The sequence below is a fragment of the Seriola aureovittata genome, chromosome 17, assembly GCF_021018895.1.
Source record: "Seriola aureovittata isolate HTS-2021-v1 ecotype China chromosome 17, ASM2101889v1, whole genome shotgun sequence".
In the NCBI taxonomy this organism is placed as follows: Eukaryota; Metazoa; Chordata; class Actinopteri; order Carangiformes; family Carangidae; genus Seriola; species Seriola aureovittata.
In genome coordinates this window covers 11,258,156-11,280,195 of record NC_079380.1, presented here as the reverse complement: position 1 = coordinate 11,280,195, position 22,040 = coordinate 11,258,156, and the positions used below count along the sequence as shown (strand labels likewise).

The 22,040-nt window shown below is 42.2% G+C and overlaps 2 protein-coding genes across 4 annotated transcripts; both read left to right on the top strand.

The window, feature by feature from the left end:
* Nucleotides 1–424: 424 nt before the first annotated feature.
* On the top strand, nucleotides 425–10,045 carry colgalt1a (collagen beta(1-O)galactosyltransferase 1a). The gene is made up of 12 exons (XM_056400508.1): nucleotides 425–811; nucleotides 3,021–3,131; nucleotides 3,228–3,345; nucleotides 3,973–4,107; nucleotides 4,234–4,438; nucleotides 4,554–4,673; nucleotides 4,855–4,931; nucleotides 5,062–5,168; nucleotides 5,284–5,416; nucleotides 5,499–5,626; nucleotides 5,722–5,928; nucleotides 6,034–10,045. Exons 1-12 carry the CDS (start codon nucleotides 582–584, stop codon nucleotides 6,299–6,301), a joined length of 1,839 nt encoding a protein of 612 aa, XP_056256483.1. The 5' UTR covers nucleotides 425–581; the 3' UTR covers nucleotides 6,302–10,045.
* On the top strand, nucleotides 8,590–21,942 carry gmip (GEM interacting protein). Of its 3 annotated transcripts, XM_056400503.1 has the most exons (21): nucleotides 8,590–8,725; nucleotides 10,205–10,295; nucleotides 10,887–10,983; nucleotides 11,174–11,240; nucleotides 13,444–13,569; nucleotides 14,717–14,781; nucleotides 14,909–15,016; nucleotides 15,174–15,254; nucleotides 15,511–15,672; nucleotides 15,841–15,978; nucleotides 16,577–16,767; nucleotides 16,900–16,991; nucleotides 17,087–17,149; nucleotides 17,280–17,360; nucleotides 17,441–17,580; nucleotides 17,715–17,891; nucleotides 17,985–18,122; nucleotides 18,244–18,443; nucleotides 18,576–18,900; nucleotides 19,400–19,502; nucleotides 20,459–21,942. In XM_056400503.1, exons 1-21 carry the CDS (start codon nucleotides 8,683–8,685, stop codon nucleotides 21,112–21,114), a joined length of 3,144 nt encoding a protein of 1,047 aa, XP_056256478.1. In that variant the 5' UTR covers nucleotides 8,590–8,682; the 3' UTR covers nucleotides 21,115–21,942. The 3 variants fall into 3 exon arrangements, with proteins under 3 accessions (XP_056256478.1, XP_056256479.1, XP_056256480.1); XM_056400504.1 differs by lacking the exons at nucleotides 8,590–8,725; nucleotides 13,444–13,569; nucleotides 14,717–14,781; nucleotides 14,909–15,016 and having other exon boundaries at nucleotides 10,216–10,295; nucleotides 10,892–10,983; XM_056400505.1 differs by lacking the exons at nucleotides 8,590–8,725; nucleotides 13,444–13,569; nucleotides 14,717–14,781; nucleotides 14,909–15,016 and having other exon boundaries at nucleotides 10,255–10,295.
* Nucleotides 21,943–22,040: the final 98 nt, after the last annotated feature.

Here is a 22,040-nt window from a genome sequence, read left to right as displayed (position 1 = left end):
TTTCTGTGGAAAACCCATATCAGATAAAAGCATTATTAGCAGAGTATTTCTCAACGTCTTAGAACATGTCTGGATTGGTCCATTTTCTTGGCTGTGAATTTTTGGGAAACTTGATCTTCATAACACATTTAGGTTGACAGTCCATCTGAATCATACTAAATCAATATAGGCTACTGTAAAAAGCTGTTTGTTCACACCCCTTGTAAACTATAACGTCTCACCGTTAACACTGAAAATCAGCAGTCATTTGGAACTTGGGCGCAACTAACAACCATCCATAAAACGTATTTTCATTAGCAATAAAAAAAATAATAAAATGCTAATTAAACATTTGCCTTTTGTTTTTACTGTGCATTCCTGTTCCGTAGTCCATCCCCTTTAAGACCACGGCACACCCCACCCCTTTAAAATGCAACTTCGCAGTGTTGTCACATCAGGAGCTGCTGCACAGATTCTGTTTATCTGTCATGACCGCGAAAAGTAAAGAGGCGACTTTTCAATAGTGTCTTATCAGGAGCCATAACCGTCAGAGACCTAGATTTGTTTGTGAGTTTTTAAATACTCCTTAATTTATTACCGCAATGTCCCGTGCAAACTTCGCCTGCCTCCCCGCCGCGCTGCTCCTCCTGCTCCTGTCCTGCTGCAGCCCTGCCCGGGGATATTTTGCGGAGGAGCGCTGGAGCCCCGAGTCTCCGCTTCTCGCTCCCCGGATCCTCGTCGCCCTGATCTGCAGAAACTCAGAGCACTCTTTGCCTTATTTCCTGGGCAACATTGAGCGCCTCAACTATCCCAAGGACCGTATGGCTCTGTGGTAAGTTTCTGCAAGGAAATGTTGCTCTTCTCTCGCAAGCTAGGAAGCAGCTAAGAAGTTAACTTAACGTCAAGGTCTCAACGTTTTCGTGTTTTTGCCTAAGTTTTCCTACTAGAAATAACTTGAATAAGTGTAGCATAAAAGTGTATTGCTGTTTGCACGGCAGAGTTGTGGGGAGACGTAAAAAAATGCGGGTGGACCCGCAAAGAACGACGGATTAATAATCGTAACAATGCAGAAAAGTTGTACTGCGCAGGGCACATCCCGAGTGAAAAGAAAAAAGTACCACAAATCTCAACAAGCAGTCACAAGGAAGAATCAACACAGTGTTCAGACGACGGTAGCCACAGTCTTCTGGACAGAGGTGAACACATCTGGTCACTGCTCCTCATCAGAGTAGCCATGCATTGATCTGTATACGTGGAGGGGAGGGGACGGGACTCATTTGGCCACGAGGGGAGCTCTATGGTTTAACACATAAACCCTAACAAAGTGAGATATTGTTCTCTCTGCACTGCCCATGAATACACACATACTCATATCTTTAGGCTACTTCAGATCTTCTCCCCCAGCTCATATCACTTCCTGACTACCAGCTAGGCTTATATATGATAAACCTGAGTCCCAGGTGAGAGATTTATATAATTCACAAAAACACTACACAGGTCAATTTGCCTAAGTAGCTTTCACTATAGAGCAGGGCAACTTTGAATAGTTGCTTTACATGCTAAGTGATTATGGAGCCTAAAAACTAGTTGTTTTATGCAGTATTGTGGGTCCTATTGGCAATTTCCCGGACCTAACACAATTGCAACACTGCCCGTCATTTGTGACAAACTTAACTTTCTAAGGCAATTATCAAGTGGTTGTGAAAATTGGTGTTTTAGACAGTGTAAACATCTGTCTACCTGGCTCACGCAAATGCTGAGGGAAGTGAAAGGGAGGTGTTCCTCACATAATAACTAAACAACATGCTCCAACAGCCCACCTGTGCTTAAACCCTCAGAGCTCTGAGCAGTTTCCATGACTACCTGGAGGGCTCAAAGAAGTGTGCTTTTCACTCATCAACTTGGTGAACAAGTTTAGCTCTATTAAGGGACTTTATGCGTGTGAAATTGTTAAATTTATCCTTTTTCTATTTGGTGGACAGAAGTGCTTGTGTAAATAAGTTTTGCGTAAGGGCAGTTGTGTTTTGACATGTTCTGTAAACACTTTCTAAGCTACATCTGGAAAATGCAAAGAGCTATGTGATGTTGTAAACACTACATGCTGTTAGTTGCTTTTTGCTGAAGCCTTTCACAACTGCTTGCCAAAGCCTCACAATCAGAGTTAGCCAGGCTGTCATTTAAAGCTTTGGTGTCTGCAATTAGTCCTTCATTTCTGCTTCACCAGAGCAACGAGAGACCAGATTTAAGTGGAACACCAAATGTAGATGTATGTTTAGAGCATCAGTAGTCCTTGGTTCAAAACTGTGCTTTTAACAAACATTTATTTGAGCTGAAAATGAGGTGGAAGAATCAGCGTAATTCACAGTTTGAGGATTTAAGACAGATGGACAGCAGGAGTGAGGGGAGAAATTGTTTAGCATGGAGCTGCTGTGTTCTCTCAGATCCATGTGAAATCTTTCGCGAGAATCCATCCTGGCTTTTGTCCGCATGGTTCAAATACAGTACACCACATGGCTAAAGAAAGAAACGCTTTGGATGTTGTGTTGTGGGGTTTGATTTCAGTCGTCTGCAGCATGAGATCACACATACAAGGTGTCTGACTCAGGTTCATGTGCCTCACGCATGGCTTCACCCAGTTTGAATTATTTCCTTTTCTTCTAACCTACTGCAGCCAAAGGTTTTACTTCTGTAATTCTGTTTCCGGTCTTATTTCCTTGATGTAACATTCCTTAAAATGTGATAACCTACACTAAAATGATATCAACCAGATGTACAGTCTTTTTCTGTTGTTATGTTGGTATCATTATCACTTGTGTCAGTTCCCACAGATGCGGACAATGAGCGTACATAATGTGAACACAGACTATTGTCATTTGAGTCTTGGTATCGTCTTTCAACTCTTTGTCTCAGTGTAGCACTAGTGCTACATTCAGTCATTGTCACAGTTTTACTTTTCTTGGCCTCGGTTGTCCATTATGTTCAGTCCCTCTGACGTCGAATGCACCTCATTCTAATCATTTACATTTGTTGTATATTGACAGGGTAGCAACTGATCACAACGAGGACAACACCACAGCCATTTTGCGTAACTGGCTCATCCAGGTGCAGAGCCTTTACCATTATGTGGAATGGAGGCCAAAAGATGAACCCAGGTTGGTAACTTTCTGGTGGAAGTTTGTGTTGCCGAAAAGGTTGGCATGCAGAGCCAGTAAAATCTGTCACATCAAGTATGTAATTGTCTCTTGCAGACGTTATGCGGATGAAGATGGTCCGAAGCAGTGGACAGACCTCCGTTATGAGCATGTTATGAAGCTTCGGCAAGTAGCACTGGAGGCAGCTCGTGAGATGTGGGCGGATTACTTTATGGTAGGTCAACAAAAGTGCTCTTTACAGGCACAAAAAGCACAGTAAAAACGTTTCTATTTTAAGAACTGAGCCCATGCTGCTACCCAGACTATCTTTATTGTTCAATAGCAGCAGAAAGATAAGTACAGAGTTAAGTCCAAGGAACTATCTCAATTGTAATTAAAGCACCAGGGATGGTGTTGAAAATTTACCCGCATACATTTTTCTGTCTCTTGTGGTTAAGGTTCATCTGGCCGGGTTCAAGCTGGATCCATACACTGACACAAAGCTTGACTCAACATGAACCATACTTTAAAACGCAGCTCTGTTTCCATCTTCTATTTGTATTCCCCTGCCAAGCCCACTTTGCCTAGCTTCAGTGGGGTATAATTTTGGAGGAAAGTACATCCAGAATTGCAATAATTTTGTGCAACAGAATTGTTTTGGAAACTCTCACAGCCTTCTCCCTTTTTCATCTTTTTGTTTTTTTAATGTCAATTTTAGTTCCCAATTCAACCTTCATGACCTGTTCAACATTTCTTCTGAAGGTTTCTGAGTAGTATGCCCCATATACACACAAACACACACACACACACACACACACACACACACACACCATTAACAATTTACCTTCTTTTCTTTGTGTAGTTGGCGGACTGTGATAACCTCCTCACCAATCCTGATGTGCTCTGGAAGCTCATGAAAGAGAATAAGACCATTATCGCTCCCATGCTTGATTCCCGTGCAGCCTATTCCAACTTCTGGTGTGGAATGACCTCGCAGGTACTTTGGTGATGATAGGGTGTGCATGATTGTTAATGTCAGGTATTTTCAAAGGGCTTAGTTGCTTGTAATGAGTGCTCTCAAATCCTCTCTGAACTCAACTGTTAATCAACTCGGCTTCTTCAGGGTTACTATAAGCGCACCCCTGCCTACATACCCATAAGGAAGCAGGTGCGTAAGGGCTGTTTTGCCGTACCCATGGTCCACTCCACCTTCCTGATAGACCTCAGGAAAGAGGCATCCAGGCAGCTGGCCTTTCACCCGCCACACCCAGACTACAGCTGGGCTTTTGATGATATCATTGTGTTTGCCTTCTCTGCTCGGATGGCAGGTATTATACCATTCAGTGCTTCAATCTGAAGATGTGACACATTTGTCTTTAACGTTTTAACCTAAAAGGCTGAACTTCAGATTGAGAAAACATTTTCATCTACTCCTCTTTACAGATGTGCAAATGTTTGTATGTAACAAAGAGACCTACGGTAACTTCCCTGTGCCCCTTCGATCCCATAATACTTTGCAAGATGAAGTTGACAGCTTCTTGCACTCCCTGCTGGAGGTCAATGGTGAGTAGCTTACATTCAGTCTGAGGGCTTTACTTCTGATTCAGCTGCCTTTTTTTTTTTTTTTCACCGGCTTTAAATCTATATTCTACTCTCTGCTGCTTCATCTAATGATAACTTTCAGCTTAGATTTCTGTGTATCATTCATACCATTTCTGCATCCATCTTCCCTCTCACTGTGTAGTGCGAAATTCCCCAGTGATGCCTTCCAAATACATACGTGTTCCTAGAAAACACCCTGACAAACTGGGCTTTGATGAGGTGAGTAAAGAGTGATGTGAAGATGGACCCTGCAAAAATGGCTTTCTATCCACTTCTGTGCTGAATGCTTCCCCCTGCTGTTCGAAATCTGTAATCGCATTGACTGCTTCTGCTGTTGCTCCATGTGCAGGTGTTCATGATAAACCTGCAGAGGCGGACTGACCGCCGAGAACGTATGCTGAGGGCATTGTACGAGCAGGAGATTGCTTGTAAGGTCATTCCAGCCGTAGATGGAAAGTAAGTTCACTCCGTTAAACGAATACTTTACACTTATTAAGCACATGGTAATCACTCTTGTCTGCACTCTCTCATTTCCCATTTTGTGGCATTTGTTTTTCTCTCTATACTTCAGAGCGATGAATATCAGTGAAATTAATGCTATGGGCATCCATATGCTCCCTGGATACAGTGACCCATATCATGGTCGCCCACTGACAAAAGGAGAACTGGGATGTTTCCTTTCCCACCATAAAATCTGGAAAGAGGTGAGTCTCAGAAGCCAAGCATTTGGACATTTATGAACCAGACAGATGGGCGGTGTGATGATAAAACCGTGTCTGACCTTAGATCGTTGAGCGACGCTTGCACACCTCTCTGGTGATCGAAGACGACCTGCGCTTCGAGGTCTTCTTCAAACGTCGCTTGATGAACTTGATGAGTGAGGTGGAGGATGAAGGACTGGACTGGGATCTCATGTGAGTTTGTACTTCCTTCACAGTCTTTAATTTAACCCCGATTCCCATACAATTGCTTTTGCCTCTCATTCGTCCTTTTCAATTCTTTCTTATAGTTATATCGGTCGGAAGAGAATGCAAGTGGATCACCCAGAGAAAGCAGTGCCTAATATACACAACTTAGTGGAAGCAGACTATTCGTATTGGACATTAGGTTATATGATATCATTACAAGGTGCTGAGAAGCTTTTGAAAGCAGAACCACTAAAGAGGATTTTACCAGTGGATGAGTTTCTTCCTATCATGTACAATAAACACCCTGTGTAAGTGTTTGTTCCCTACCTTGTACAAGCACACACACATGATTTACACTTCTGCTGGGGATTTGCTCTGCTATGTTTTGCTTGACATTACCGTGTCCTCCACAGGTCTGATTATATGGATCAGTTTGAAACCAGGGACCTGAATGCGTTTTCTGCAGAGCCTCTTCTAGTGTATCCAACACACTACACGGGCGATGAAGGCTACATCAGCGACACTGAGACCTCCACAGTGTGGGACAATGACAAGGTCCGTACAGACTGGGACAGAGCGCGCTCAGGAAAAACCCGGGAGCAGGCTGAGATCAGCACTGAGGCCCAGAACTCAGATGTGCTCCAGTCTCCTTTGGACAGTACGGCACGGGACGAGCTATGAGAAGAACTGCATGCGAGCCTTGGAAAAATTCAGAGGTGCATAGAGCAAGCCGCCTTAGTTTTTTTAAAATCATGTTTCATCTTTGGTACTTTGGATTTTGCATCACAGCAGGGATGTGACATCAGAGTTTGTAGAAAGATTTAATTTATCCAGATGTAAGAAGTTCAAAAGGGATCAGGTCATGTTTTCCATCAGGTTGTCCGTTTGTAGTTTTTACTTTATAAAGGCACTAGACTTGCCATTTGGAATGGCATTTGCAGTACCCAGCTTCTGTCTGTCATACAGAAATGAACCTATATATTAGCAAATAATGCAATTGGACTGTTACATTTCAGTCACCGGGCAATTAACTTTGTCCTAATTTGACATTACACTGTGAATGCTACAGATTAATTAGGCATTAGCCAAACTGTTGAAAATCATGATTTGATGGAAGCATTCATGTATTCAGTCAACCAGTATCATTCTAAATCCATTGGTCTCTGCTGTCAAAAGTCCAAGAGGAGAAATATCTGCATGTCTTTTGTTTTCATCTTTAGTATTTTCTCTTTACAAATTTCATATTGCTGTGTTTTGAATAATCATTAGCCAACACTTTAAATGCTTGCAGCATATCTTAATAACACACAACAGAAACACAAGCACACAGAAGCTTTAGATTCAAGGAAATGCTGTGAATGCCTGAATGCTAACACATGTCGTTATTGCTGTGTCCCTTGTCACCACTTTTGACTGAGTTGTTCCCAGACTATTGTCGCCAACCAGCTGTTGACATGGTTATAAGCGAGACAAACCCCTGCACACACCTCAAACTTGATGGTTTGGGAGGGACACGGTTAAATATTCCCTTTATGTTCCCTCAGAAAGAACCCACCCAACCACATCCAAGCACACGCCAGTTTCTACACCTCGTAATCTTCGACAGTTAAGTCTGAGTTATAGCATTTTTTGTAAACACTTGATGAAAAAAAACCCTACGAAAGAGAACATGTAAAGTTTGCATTGTCTTGCTTTTACATATTTATTTTGTCATGGTTTCTGCATTACATGGCCACACTAGATCTCCAAAGAAGCTGATTTCTGTAAGGTACTGTTGGGAGATGTTCAGCCACTGATTTTGCACAGAAATGCAGTGGTGCATTGTGCCAACAAAAAATAAAATGTTTTATTTTTAAAAAAAGAAAAAAAGTTGAATGTTATTACTGTTATAGGATGCATATTACTATGGTTGTGTGAACATTTTCTCTGAAGGTTGTGCTACTTAAACTGGCTGTGTGCTTTAGCCAGTAACATAATAGTGTGAACAAACAAAAAGCATGAGGAACCCCTTCACTTAACAAAATGTAGTGCTTTAAAACAAATGTCTGTGTGGTATTGTGGCAGAACTTTAGTTTGTTTAGTGTATTTTGAGTTGGATGGCTCTGTTACACTAACTGTATTTGAGACCTCATTTACACCTGCACTGTGACACACAGTGGTGACCCATTTATTACACTTACACATAATTGATTATTGTTACTGTGACACACTGGGTAACCTAACCACTGTCAAGCATGTACCACTTACTTTGTTCTCAGTTTTTATTTATCTGATTAATCAAGCCCAGATGTTAAATAGAACCAATTTGAGGACATTTTGTACGCCAATGTGTTCCAGTCCTAGACAACTGTGCTGTAAGACTGAACACTGAGGTGTACCTTAAGTGGGGTCCAGGACTCTTTTAATTATGTCTGATGGGGCCATTAGACATAATCAAAAGGTTCTTGGAATGTTCAAATGGAGCTAAAAGGGGTGGTGGGCTTCATTTCACACCTCAGTAATTCCTCACTTTTAACCAAGTGCTCACTGCAAATATAAAGTATGCGGGATGATGAGAAGTGCAAAGAATTTACCAAATTATGTATTCTGATGTTTAGTATCGGCTATTAGATCAGCATCTGCCAATATCTGCAATCTGTCAAAATACACACCGTGCAAACCACTTGCACTCTGACGTTACCCACAACAAGCTGCTGAGATCACAAACCTTTTTTTTTTTTTTTACTAAAACACTTCAATCTTAACACTGTGGCACCTTCTGACTGTGGTGTGATAGTGTAGGTGGGGCCTACAGTGACAGAGAGATACACTTCCTCTTCCCGTGGTGGTGAAAATGTTGGCTAACCTCCACTCTAACAGAGGAAGATCATTTTGAAAGCACAAACGGCAGCAGGCTCAGAGCTGCATGCTAGTAATTTATCATAAGTGTGTCAGTGCATGTACACACTGCAGTGCAGATTTCCTGCCACCTCAACGGCACTGTTTCTTATTGTGTAGTGCAGTGTGACCTTAAGGGCAGATGATGTGCGAGTGGTGTTGGTAGAGTCTTGCTTAGTGCAGAAATGGAAGATCAAGTGCCAAGCCAGGGTTCCTCTCAAGCTACAGGTGAGCACAAAGAATGTGACATTTCGAGGTAATTTTTGGGGAAGTGTTTTGTCTCACATCTTTTACAGAATCTGTTGCCCATCATGCTTTTATGTACTGAAACAATGTTGTTTGGTGTTTTTTCAAAAACCCTTTCAAACCCTGCCATTGAGATGTACATTTCCTCATTTGTTAAGATTATTTTTAAATGGATGAATAGTCTCTTGATGTGTGCCGATTGGAAATTTGCTGACATCACTGTAGTTTCATTATACCACGGGTGTTGCATGTGGGTGCATGCACAATGTGCCTGCATATTCTTTGTCAATGTGTCTGTAAGGAGGTTTATGGTGCTGTGTGCACCCTCATAGTCAAATGAGGACTGGTGAACTTCCTGAACTCTTTTCTAATTTGTAGTTTTATTTAACAGGATGTGGATTTCTTTAATCTATCTAATCCTAGAATATTAATTTAAGATTTCACAGAGATTGGTGCAACAGTTGGTACAACCCCTCATTGACTACAAATTGCTACAGTATTTGGGAACTAGCCACAACGTCATTTGAATTCATGACTGTCAAATTGTTTTCGGTCATTGAAAATACTGCCGTTATACAACAAACTAAAACAGTCAAAGGCTTGTCTCTGATTAAGTGGAGTATGACTGGAACACTTGGTTTTATAGTTGTGTTCAAACATCTTACTTCCCTCTCACTTCTTATTGTTGCACTGTAACACTGCTGGTGCAAAAAACAAGGACTTTATGTTCATTGTGGGACGTGACACGAATTGCAAGCAGGATGTGGTTGACCAAAATGGAGCCATCTCTGTGAAAGACAGATTGCTTTTTTCATTTTTGGCATATGTTGTAAATCATCAGGTTTTAACGTTTTGGTATGCCCCGAGGTAAAAAACAAAACAAAAAAAAAACAGTTAAATAGTTTGAGTAGAGTAGGTAGAGGTTTTGCCATCAAAATGAACCACATTGTTCCTCATTATATTTTAGTTCACATTCAGTCAAAGAAGTGTGCAGAAATGTAAAGGAAATGCTGACTCCAGGGGACAAACTGAAGTTTGATGTTTCTATCTTCAAGTTTTATTATGTTGTACGTTAAGTATTTAGATGCTGATTTTGTTGAGCTGCTAAGAAGTAGTGCAGTGGTAAAATACTGTAAACTTCAATAATCTCATCATCTCAACATGTGACCAATAGAAATCAGGTCAGAGCTGAATGGGTTATTCACCGTTCCAACCTTCATATTTTTCTTTGTTGTGCGGCTTTACAAAATAAAGAGAAACCTTATTTGGGGATTGCGTAACGTGATCTGCAATCTGTGTGTATATCCTCTTCTTTGATTCTTCACAACATCTTTAAAGACTCTGGTTTGGCCTTAAATTGTATACATTTAGTGTCAGCATGTCTGTCTCTTTCATGACCTCAAATCTACAGTGACAATCTTATTATTTTATGTATCTTAGTTTTTCCATTTCTCCTTTTAGATGTGAAGAAGGTGCATCCTAAATCTGAAACCAAGCGATATAGTGAGATCTTCAGAGATTTTGATAATCTTGATTTATCTTTAATCTCTTCGTAAGTATTATTCACTTACATGATGGTTGTTTGTCTTGTCTCCTGCATCACTCGGCTTGTACATTTTGAATACAGTGAGGGAAAAACACAGTGGTTAGTAAGGTGTCACTCAAAGATGCTGTAAGCTTTTCTAATCATAGGAAACCATACAGGATGAAACAAAGCCATAATCCATCATCTGATCTTAACTATCTATGCATGATCTCTCAATATAGATTATTTCAATGGAGAAAGTTCTTATATAACCTACGCAGCGACGGTGCGTCACTGGAAACTGCTCCTTTTGTGGGACGATACCTGCCCAAACATAATGTGTGAATATTGTAAAGTAGAGGTGCAGTAAAAATAAACTGGCAAACCAGTATAAATAAATGTACTGGAAAATGTACTGAAGGACTATGTGATACTGATCAGCCCAACAACACGTGCAGATAGGGTGTTACCTACATCTGTGTGGCAGGCAAGCACATGGAAACACAGCTGCAGGTAAATGTGAGTGTTTGTATATAGTACGCTCCTCGACAAGCCCCCGAGAGGTTTCGCTATTTGACTGTGCATGTTCCTCTCCCGATGCTTTCTTCCTGTGCTCAGTGCAGGGGAGGATCTGCTGGCAGACATTGACTCGCAGCCCATCCCAGAATCCATCACTCCAGACAGTAGGGAACTCGTAGACCAACACAACGTGTCTGTAAGGGATAAACCTAGTTTTTAAAATCAGCGCAAGAAATTCTTTTACTGTTGCTTATGTTGTTGATGATGTCAGTTTATCTCATGTGTTGCTGACTTTACTGATACGACAAACTGTAAATTCTTGATGCATTTTGTGAGGATTAGTGAATCTTTTATAGAGTTAGAATCTGTTTTGTTTTTTCCAACAGGGTGAAGATGCGTTTTGTTCACAGGTACGCTCTGAAGTCAATAATGAAGCAGAAGGAAACTCATCAGGTATGATTTGTGTGTATGAGAAAGGTATATGTATGTGTATAGGTGTGTGTAGGCTCTCCTGTGTGTGTCGGTATAGGTCCAGTTGAATTGAGTTCCTTGTTGACTTGTAGTGGTTAAAGCCACTGGTTTAATCACCTGCTTACGTTAACATAGACCATGCTGTTACTGACATCTAACATCCCAGCGGATCCTTACTGATGATGTGCAGGAGCTGGTGTCAATCTGTGACACTTAATACAGTATCTCCTCTATCTCAACTTGTTTTCTTATAATTAGCCGTGAGTTGTAATTGCTCTGCTGTAACAAGATTAGGATAAAGGGAGAGGATTAAAGCGGGAGACAGCTGCTCTCAGTTTTTTACCTTAGACACAAGGGGAAGACAGAGGGGGGGTGCCCTAATTACACAAGCTAAGGCAGTAAATATAGGGGAGATGGAGAAAAAGACTAGACTTACTCATTGTACTTCAATATCAGTGCAGCTCAAAGAGGTCACAGCACACAGTACGAGATTAGGAATTACAGACACAGATTTGAGGACGACAGTGGAAATAAAAGAGCACAGAAACGTTTCTCATTTCAGACTGTAAATGGGTCTTTTTATGGTCTTTTATGTTCAAGTCCAATGTGCACCTGGTGAACGGTGGTCACTGAAGCTGTATGCCATTTAATGTAATTCCTGATATCATTCTGCAAAAAGACAAGTGTTTTTTTTCCTGTATTTGTACATTTCCTGTTATTTAACCAACTGAAAATGACACATTACCATGGCATGCTCTTTGGCAATCTGGTTTCATGTGTTCCAATTGATTGGGACTCCATTATACCCCCCCTCCCCCCCCCGCTCGGTCACACACCAGGAGGTAAACCTCATTCGATGCTTCTCTAAAGCCTGTCACTCCGCAATCTGGACCTGACTAGGATAATCCCCAACCCAAGTGCTAGAAGCCATAGCCACGAGGCAGCACAGATTCTGCTTGAGGGCTGACTGCTGAAAGTGCTCAGAGCTCTCCCTAAATCAAAACATAGAGAGGAAAGACTAAGCGCTGTTGACCTTGGCACACGATCTTGCCACAAATCCTTGGAATTGCCTGTTCTTTCTTGTGAATTTTGCTTGAAGACAGAGAGGAACATTTCATCCTGTTTGGATTTTTTTTATACCGCTCTAACTGGATTTGGCATCTATGTAAAGTGATCAGCCCGAAATAACATCTGCATGTCTGAGTGAGGAACTTGTGAGAGAAGCCATTGCACTTTTTCTGGCAATGTGTGCTTCCTCAGTTAAAACATAACTGAATACTTGGAACTGCACTTTGGCGAGCTAGAAGAAGTGAAAGTTCTTGAAGTGCATCTGTGTCCTAACTTTTGGCTAGAGGAGAAAGTTAGGATCTGTACTAATAGATCTTAACCACAGCATTTATTTGCAAAAGTTGTGCTGGAAGTGGGACACAACAATAAAGAGGAATAGAGAAAGTGGTGTGGAGTGCTTTTTGAGAGACCATGTGATTGTCACTCAAACATCGTCCGCCTTTTGTTGGTGTGAGTCACAGAGGAAGAACCAGAGTGGTTGTCATATCAACACCCTCTCTGCCAGACCACAGCTGTGACATGGTGGTCGATGATACTGCACACTGGCAATGAGCGGTGTTTGTAACCCTGCTCACACAGCACGGCTTGTCTCTTTGTAGTTGACTAGAAGTGAACAGGTGTGAAAGGGAGGGGCCGGGCAGAGAGAGGAACAGGGGCCAGGAGGGAAGTTATTCAGCCAAAGCTGTTTGTCTTTGGTCGAAACCCTCCTCTCTCAGATCACATCCCCACTGTGACGACTGGGAGACTGACAAAAAGAGATTTTTGCCAACCACCAACTGTGTTGTTCTTGCATGCAAGAGATGGGTACATGGTACTGAAACCTACTGGAAACCACAGGACCTTTATTCTGACGAGCAGCTATGACTTGCCATATGCAGTCATTATTTCCTGTTTTGGGTTTATGTAAACCTTTTTTTTGTTTTTTTCGTGTCTGATAAAGTCTGGGAGCTCGGGCTGGTCACTGTATGGTAGATAGATATTTCTTTTGAGGCTGAGGGCCGTCTGAGTCTTCCAGGAGAGACAAGCTGTGGGGTGTAGCCCAGTCGACACTGTGAGATCCCTGGGTACGGCTCCAAGTGTATGGAGCCTGCGGTGATGCTGATGTACTCCTTCTCAGCCCAGGAAGCAGACCTGGCACTCTGTCGCTGTGAGGATGGGGTGGAGACGGCACTGCAGTACGCCAAGTTGTGGTGCCGCTATGCCAAAGACCTACTTGCCTGGATGGAGAAAAGAATCAGCTTGGGTAAGTGGATATCCAGCTGAGTAAAGGAAATAGAGGCATAGTATGTAAATTATTGTCACAGCATGTCTGTGGTGTCTCTATCAAGGCCATGTCAATGCATTAAATATGACCTGCACACAAAAACAGAAATAAATGAGGTGCTTGAAAATCATTTTATCCAATATGCAGTTAAAAGTACCAACATTCATATTTTTGGGCTATGAGTACCATGTTGCCATAACATGGCCTGTCTATATTATTTCTCTCAGTGAGGATATCTGAGGGTGGTGCAGTTACCCCAGTGAGCTACGCACTGCACACACGCACAGAAAGGATTAGAGAGCAGATTAGCTGGCTAGAGGGGGTAATAAAGGAGATGGGGTGCCTTTGGAGTTTATAGACAGTGATTACCCTGGTATCAGCCTGGACAGGTGCCCAGTGTCCAGACTGGGATGCCAAGCATGCAAGTCTGTTGCCAGTTTTCAAAATATAGGAGAGAGTCCCCAGCTCAGCTGTGTAAGGAGTAGTGTTTGGCAATAGCAAAAGATGAGCAATGCTAGGTGGAGTTCAGCCCCTAACTACTGCGGATTACACATAATAGAGCAACAATGTGGGATACGTAATAGCAACAGTACAGTGTCTATTAATAAAAAGGGAAGTGGGATCAAGAACCACTGTCAGAGGAGTGCTAGAATCAGGGTAGGCTCTGTAATGCTGAAGCACAGCCGGACTATCCATAGACCATTTCCCAGTTTCAGACATAAACACTGAAAATAAATGTGTCTGAGTTCTTCTCCTGTTGTAGTTCTTGCTAATACCAAAAGCTGACATAAAATGCAGGCCAAAGCTGTTTTGAAGCATATCAGTTCCTCCAACAAGGTCAAACAGACCACAGACCACAGACCAGAGCCACGCTGGAGTCCTGCCTGACGTACAGGGGGTTTAATGAGCTTTTCAGTAAATGTCAGGTTATAGAGGGTAGTGGATATCACCAAGTTGGTCAGAAATGAAGCTTCAAGCATCATATTAAGGCTATACACTGATAACAATAATCAATATTGTGGTTTCAGTCAGTCCACAATGTAATTGTGCTGGTCTTGTCTTGATGCGCAGTATCGTGTGAATAACTTAAGCTGAAGAAAAACTCAACAAGGATTTTTGTTGACAGAACAAGAATTTGCAAAAAATGTGATAAAGACGGCTGAAGGAGCAAGAGCCAACGTGGCACAGCAGGTACAGCTTTGTTTATCGGATGTGTACCAACGAGGATGTTGTCATGTTAAAGATGTCTGTATCATTTGATCTCTCTCGGCTATATTTACTGTGGAAAAGCTGTCTAAAGTGGTTGTTGCCTGTGTAGGACATGATGCCTCTACAGTACATCTACACGATGGCACTAGAACAAGACATCAAGAACAGTGTGAACTCTAGAAAGACTTCTGAACTGCTTCAAAGCCGCTGTTACCAAGTACAGACACCTTCACACACACCCACACCCACACCCACACACACACACGCACACACACATATACAAAAAGTTTGAGGTTGATAAAAATCTTCTCTGTTATTTAGGGGCAGGTGTGTTGCTCTGACTTTGTCTTTAATCCAGTATCTCTGTCCCAAAGGCCTTGGCCGCCAAGAAGAATGAGATTGACAAGTGGCGCAGAGAGTTTAAGGAGCAATGGGCAAGAGAACAAAGGAGGATGGTGAGTGAATTCACAATCTTGTTTGTGACTCAAGTTGAGCTCAGTTTATTGCAACTGTCAAAACTAATTCTCTCAATTTTAAGACATTCCGACTGACTGGATGTCTGAACAAGTATCTAAAGCAAAACATCAGCCTCTGCCTGTTATGATTTTGTTTATACCTATATAAAATTCATGTTAGACTCTACATGGCGCACATCGTAAAATTAAACTAATCTGTTTTTTGTTTTGTTTTTTTACTTCTGTGTGTGTTCAGCACGAAGCAGTGACCGCTTTTAAAAAGGCTAGGCACCAGTACTTCCAACGCTGTGATGAGCTAGAAAAAGCTAAAGCTGTCTCTGCTAAAGCTGTGGACGATACGGCTGGAATGAAAACACTGGATAAGAGGAGGAAGTCTAAAGATGAAGCCAAGAGTAAGGTGAATGTCTCCTTAATGCGGTTCTACTACAGTTTAATACAGACAAAATATGGTATATTATAGGTTTGGTTATAGTGTGTTTATGGTGATTCACAATCCAATTTAAGAAAAATGATACATATATGGGGTTTGTTTAGCAGCTCTCTGGTTTCCCTCTGTCTCCTCCAGGTGTTGGAGGCAGAGCTGCTGTACAAACAGTGTGCGAGTGATGCCAAGACGCACCAAGACGAGTTAGTGAAGGTCAAAGAGAGAATTATTTCCCACAGCCGAAAGCTCATCTGTCAGGGAGACACTGTGCTCAAGGAGGTTGGTATGAAATCCATGAAAATAAACGTTTGTCTTCCTGCCAGCATCCTTCTGAAAAGGTTGTTCAGTGCAGCAGCCATTCATTTAATCTAGTTAATATCACAATCCCAGTGACTTGGGGCTCTATACAAACAGTTATAGCAACATCAATTAAGGTGTAGTCAGCCACTCTCTGTTTCAGAAGAGAAGTTACAATGCCTACACCACCAGTATATAGAATGACACAGTCGTGCTTAAATGTGATTGGAAGATGTCTTCATCCTCACTTCTTCACAAATAAATGCATGTCTTTGCTTGAATATAATAATCTACCTAAGCAGTGATTTATGGTTTGCAGCTTTGCTTATATAATCTAATAAAATAAATAATTTACTTTTGTAAAATTTCAACACATCTGCCACGTTTTAATTTGATTCAATTCAATTTTATTTGCATAGCGCCAAATCATAATATACATTATCTCAAGGCACTTTCCAGAGTAGAATGTTACCCAGCAGTTCCCACAAAGAACAAGCACTTGGCAACAGAGTTTTACCATTTTAAAAACCGTCACCATCACCGCTTTGATCTCCATATTATGTCTCTTCTCCCGCATCAGGCCACAGTCAACATGTTTTACTACCAGCGGCAGCAGACAGAGCCTGTTCCCCTCGGCTACTACAACCTGGAGGTAACATCCAGGTCCCTAGAACCCGGCGAGCCCTACCTGCTCTACATCCGCAGCAAGCGTCGCCTCGAGCAACCTCTCCAAGTCTTCAACTTTCAGGAGTATGTTCCTCAGGGCAAAGGGTACGATAAACTATTCACTTGTTATTATTTGTTAAGAGTTTTCAAAATTGGGGAAAAGCAGGAAAAAAAAGTTTGTACTTTTACTAATATTTTATTCATTAAAAATATTGTATCATCCTTTTTATTTGAAAGGAACAAACGAAAAACCAGCAATACTTTCAGCTCTATGCAAGACTTTTCCCCTATGGCAGATGAAAGCCCTTACAGAAGACTCAGCGATGGCCGTAAGGACTCTTCATGATTGTGTATATGACTGTATTAACAGACAAATTTCCAACTGAACTTAATTTGTGTTTTCCTGTGTTTTGGTCTACTTCAGGGAAAATGGGGTACAGTGATAGTGAGAATATCGGAGGCAGTTTGGAATCTCTGTCCAGCCCTGGTAATAGCACAACCCTTCATCTGTGTCCATAACTTTTCTTTCACATGCAAATGAATCCCTTGCAAAGATAAACATGATTGATTTCCCCTCTGTTGTGTCTCCTCTCCACGGAAATTATGCAAAATTGAAGCTAACATTAACAGAAGGAAAACCGCATCCACTTTGACAGTGTCATCTGACGACCTGGACGAACGGGATGCGTTGGAAACAGGTTAGTTACTCGCCTTTTATGCCTCTATAAACAGAGTTCTGAGAGTACTGCATGATTTAATCCTCTCCCTCAAACTACAGACAATGATTGTCAGCCGATCAAAGTGCGCACATTTTCACGAGCTGCAATGACACACCGACTCAAGAAGATGAAGAGCAAGATGGCCAAATGCAAGCAGTGCGACAACTACATTGTTGTCAGTGGGGTCGAATGTGAGGAGGTATGAGGCCAAATGTTTGGTTTTTTTGGGGAGGGGGTGTTGGGAAGAACAGCAGCTTGGGCTAACATGTACACTGGAACGGTCTGGGTGAGCTTGTTAATGTAATCTTTCCTTCTCCTTCACGGCGCCATCAGTGCGGGGTGGCTTTGCACAGGAAGTGCATGGAGGTGTGTCAGCTAGAGTGTGAGCACAGGAAGGGAACGGTGTTCGGAGTTGACCTCTCAGTGCTACAGCGTGACAGGCCAGACGAGGTGCCCTTTGTGGTGCTGCGCTGCACATCTGAGATTGAGAGTCGCGCTCTCTCGGTCCAGGTATTGTTTACCATACCACAGTGATCAAAATGTAGGTGGTGTCAAGTGTTAGCTGTGTTTAATAAGTGTTTTCTGCTTTTGTTTTCCTCTGAGGGGGTGTATCGTGTAAGTGGGTCCAAGCCTCGCATCCAGAAGCTCTGTCAGGCCTTTGAGATGCAAAAGGAACAGGTGGATCTCTCTGACCTCTCACCGCATGACATCACTTCCATCCTTAAGCACTTCTTCAAGGAGGTACAGGAGCCACTGCCACATAAACTTCACTGAATTAAACAGGTTTATTATATAAGGTGTTCATGTTAGACTATAGATCTGATGATTTCTCCCTGATCTCACTGCAAAATCTCTCTTCCAGTTGCCAGAGCCCTTACTAACCTTTGACCTGTACAACGACCTCATGGCTGTGGGAAAGACCATTCAGCTGCTGGGCGAAAGGCAGCTGACACCAGACACTAAGGAGATAGAGGACATCATTCACAGCCTCCAAAAGCTACTACAGAAACTTCCTTTGTATTGCTATAGCACTTTGCAGCATTTGATATCTCACCTGCAAAAGTGAGCATGCAGCTTGGTTATAAACCTCTCATTTACCCGTAGAGATTAGGTTACATTTACTGAGCATGCTTGCCTTAAATATCAAACTTTCCATGAGCTTTCCTTGAATTTGTCCGCTCTCTGTCTTCACAGAGTTTCAGAAAACTACGAGAACAAGATGTCCCCTAGCAATTTGGGTATTGTGTTCGGGCCAACACTGTTGCGCCCTCTTGTGTCCACGGACATGTCAATGATTGCCCTGCTGGAGTCCACCTACCAGGCTTTGCTTGTTGAGTTCCTCATCACACACCATGACACAGTTTTTGGCCTTCAGCGGAGACCCAGTACGCCCCCTCCCCCAGTCCCAACTGTGCCTCTTCCAGACACCCCTCCCAGAGCTTCCTGTCCCTTGGATAGGGACGTTTACACCGGTCCGGAGCATGAAAACTCCTCCAGTGTGCGGCCTCGCTCACTTGAAGTAAGTGCTGCAGTGAAAAAGCGTTTCGAACTTTGTGTAGTATCCTTCATTTGACTGCTACTTGTGTTTAAAAAAGATCAGTAGCAGAGAGAGTTTACGCTTGAGCTACTTTTCCTGATTAATTTACCTTAGCACCTGGCATCTTAACCTCAGGTTTATTCTGTCAGGATTAACACACTGGACAGCTGCTGCATTTCCACTGCTCTGCCTGTATGGCCTTTCAAGCTTCCCTATGTTGCAGTTTCACTACTATTGATTATAGATTAAAAAATATATATTCACACTGTCTATACCAGAAGACAGAGGGACACAAAAATAAAATGACCTGTCCCTCAGGAGTGGTTAGAAGAAGGTAAGTGATATAAAATGGCCAGACTCATCCCATGTAGTTGTTCATGGCCTTTTCCCACAAGAATCACTATCGCACACTATTTCAGGTTTAGCTGTGGTCTGTAAATACTTGCAGAAATCCACCACTCAATCTGTGTCGTTCCAACAGAGTCGAACAATCAAGAGAGATTCAAGCGAGGGTTATATATCTGACAAGTCTTCATCCAATGAGGCAGTGGACCAGCTGAGCCTTGAAGCCAATGAGAGAGCAGGTAGGCGGGATGTAGTGATAGAACAGTAACTCCTGACTAGAATAGATGAACAAAATAATTATAGAATTTAATCCTTGGTATTGATGTCTTAGGTATTTTTGTTAGAATTTTTAGTTGATGGTATAATGAGTTATAGTTTGTTGTTTTGGCCTGTACCTTGAGGAAGAGTTTTAATGAATTTTACTCATACACCTCCTAAGTTGTTTACTGTATTTCTCATAGGCTGGTGGTTTGTTCTAGTTTACAGTTTTCTTCCTGAGCACCAGATACTGTGGGTGCAGAGTGGTCAATGGTGTGTTGAAGTTCCTATTTCTTCTCTCGCTTTACTTTTTGTTTCCTCTAGTTATTTTTAGAAACAAGACTTCCTTCCACTTCTTTCGCTGATGCCTTCTAGTTACATTCATCTGTGAAACCGTGTGAGTCAGGTGGTTTAGCTTCTGTTAGGGATTGTTTTAAAGACACTTGATTTTGAATGCTTTTCACTAACATGTTGACTATATGTTAATTTCACTGTTGTCAGAAATCGTGCTGTTACTTTTGAGTCTTGAATTTCTACAACAGACAGGTCTATGGTTTCATCTCTTCTTCGCTTGCTTTAATCTTGCTGTAGTTCTGAGCTGTTCTCTTCTTTGTGGCTACGGCTGCATGCAACTTCAAGGCTTCTAATCATAACTAAACACATGCTCACATCCTCAAATGGAGAATAATAGATTTAGTTTTTTAAACATCTGTTGATAATGTTGAAATCAGTGCAGTCTGCTCTTCCCAGAAGAACTCTGTATGAATGGTTAAATGTAAGTTTTCAATCAAGGTATTGCTTAGTATAGTTAAGTTTAGGTTCTGTGTTTGCTTAAATCGCCTGAAAACAATTGGCAGGGAAAGCAAAGTTTATTGAAATCAGTAGTGTTTCTACTACTTTTATGAATTACCCCCTTGTTGTCCCTCTTCTGCCCCAGTCCTGGCTATAAGAGGGGTATCGACTGGTCATCATGGTGAGCCGGTGGGAGGGCCAGACTCTGATCTGGGGACTCAACCACGCTATCGCTTCACCAGACAACCTGTGAAGTATCACCGGCATCATAACCCAGGAACCCGACTCCCCAACCCAGGTCGTGCAGCCAGACAGCCTGCAGCCCCGGTGAGGAGCCGTCCAGGGAGTGCCGACAGCAGCCGCAGCTCCTCTCCAGAGCCTGGGACGCAGAGACTTTCCCAAGACTTAGATGTCCGCTGTAAGAACACCCACCAGCCCCACCAGCCCCTCCAGCCCCACCACTCCACCATTGCCGCAGAGAGTAAAGGGGATGCACCGCTAAGCCCCCGCGATGTTGCGCAGTACATGCTGGGACTGGACTCATCACTTACATCACCTGCAACTGTGACATCATCCAGTACAACACAAGAGTACTCTCAGGGGGAGGCAGCTGGGTGTCAAGCTGATTTGAACAGAAATATGTCCAATAACAGACAGAGTGCTGGACAGAGTCGGGCTCTGTGTCACTCACCGAGGACATTTCCTATTGACCACAACCTGACCGCACCAGCGCAGAAGATCCTGTCCGGTCTGAAACTGAGACGCAGCCACTCGGGGAAAGACGAGCAGCTCTTTGTCTGAGAAAGAAATCCTCAGCGGGTTCACTGGAATACATTCACATGCACACTGGAGATCCTTTATATCACTTTTATTGTGTGCACTATTATTGTGTGCAATGACTGCAACCACTATCAACATTCATGTAGTTATCAAGAATAAAATACTCCCGTATTTTACGCACAAATTTCTCCCCTTTAACATAAAATTTAACTGTCTTCAAAGAGTTACCTAGATGGCGGTTCAGTTACCGAAAATGTTGTAAACTGAGATTTGAATCTCTCTTTAAGGGAACCCAGTTGAAAAGGTTAGGTCTGCTGCTTACCAGGATGCCACAACCTTATTTACCACTAATCTTCTCTAAGATTTTGATCTGTTGAACATCCAGGTGACTAATACCCACGAGGACGGAAGAGGTTCATGTATTTATCACTTTTTCATATTTCTAGTGCATTTGAATGTAACAAGCAGGTGGTTTGAGACTATAGCTTAAAAGATGCAAAATAGCACATGTGTATCAAGTTCTTCTACATTTTGTCCCAAACAAACAAGACTGAAAATCTGCAAAAAACTAATTCAAGCCAGAGTTTGTTTTCTGTTTGCACTTTTTAATGTTTTATAGGCTCCAGATAAAAGAAACAACAACTTTGTAGTACATACACAAAGATATGATCTATTTTGTGTCATTGTTAAGTTATCTCAACAGATAACAGAATGAACAGAATGATTATTTTTTTAGTTTCATGCACCTTTCCTGTTTTGACACAAGGGGGCGGTATTCTCCCAGTGTGAGGGGAGAACATACCAGACACAATAGTGGAAAGGCAATAAACCATTTATTTCTAATTACAAGCACGGTGTTTTGAGATGTCACTTTTCTTATCATATCCGCCTTCCTACATCAGCCTTCTCATGCCCGGACCTGTTTCCGTATAATGATGGTATAAAGT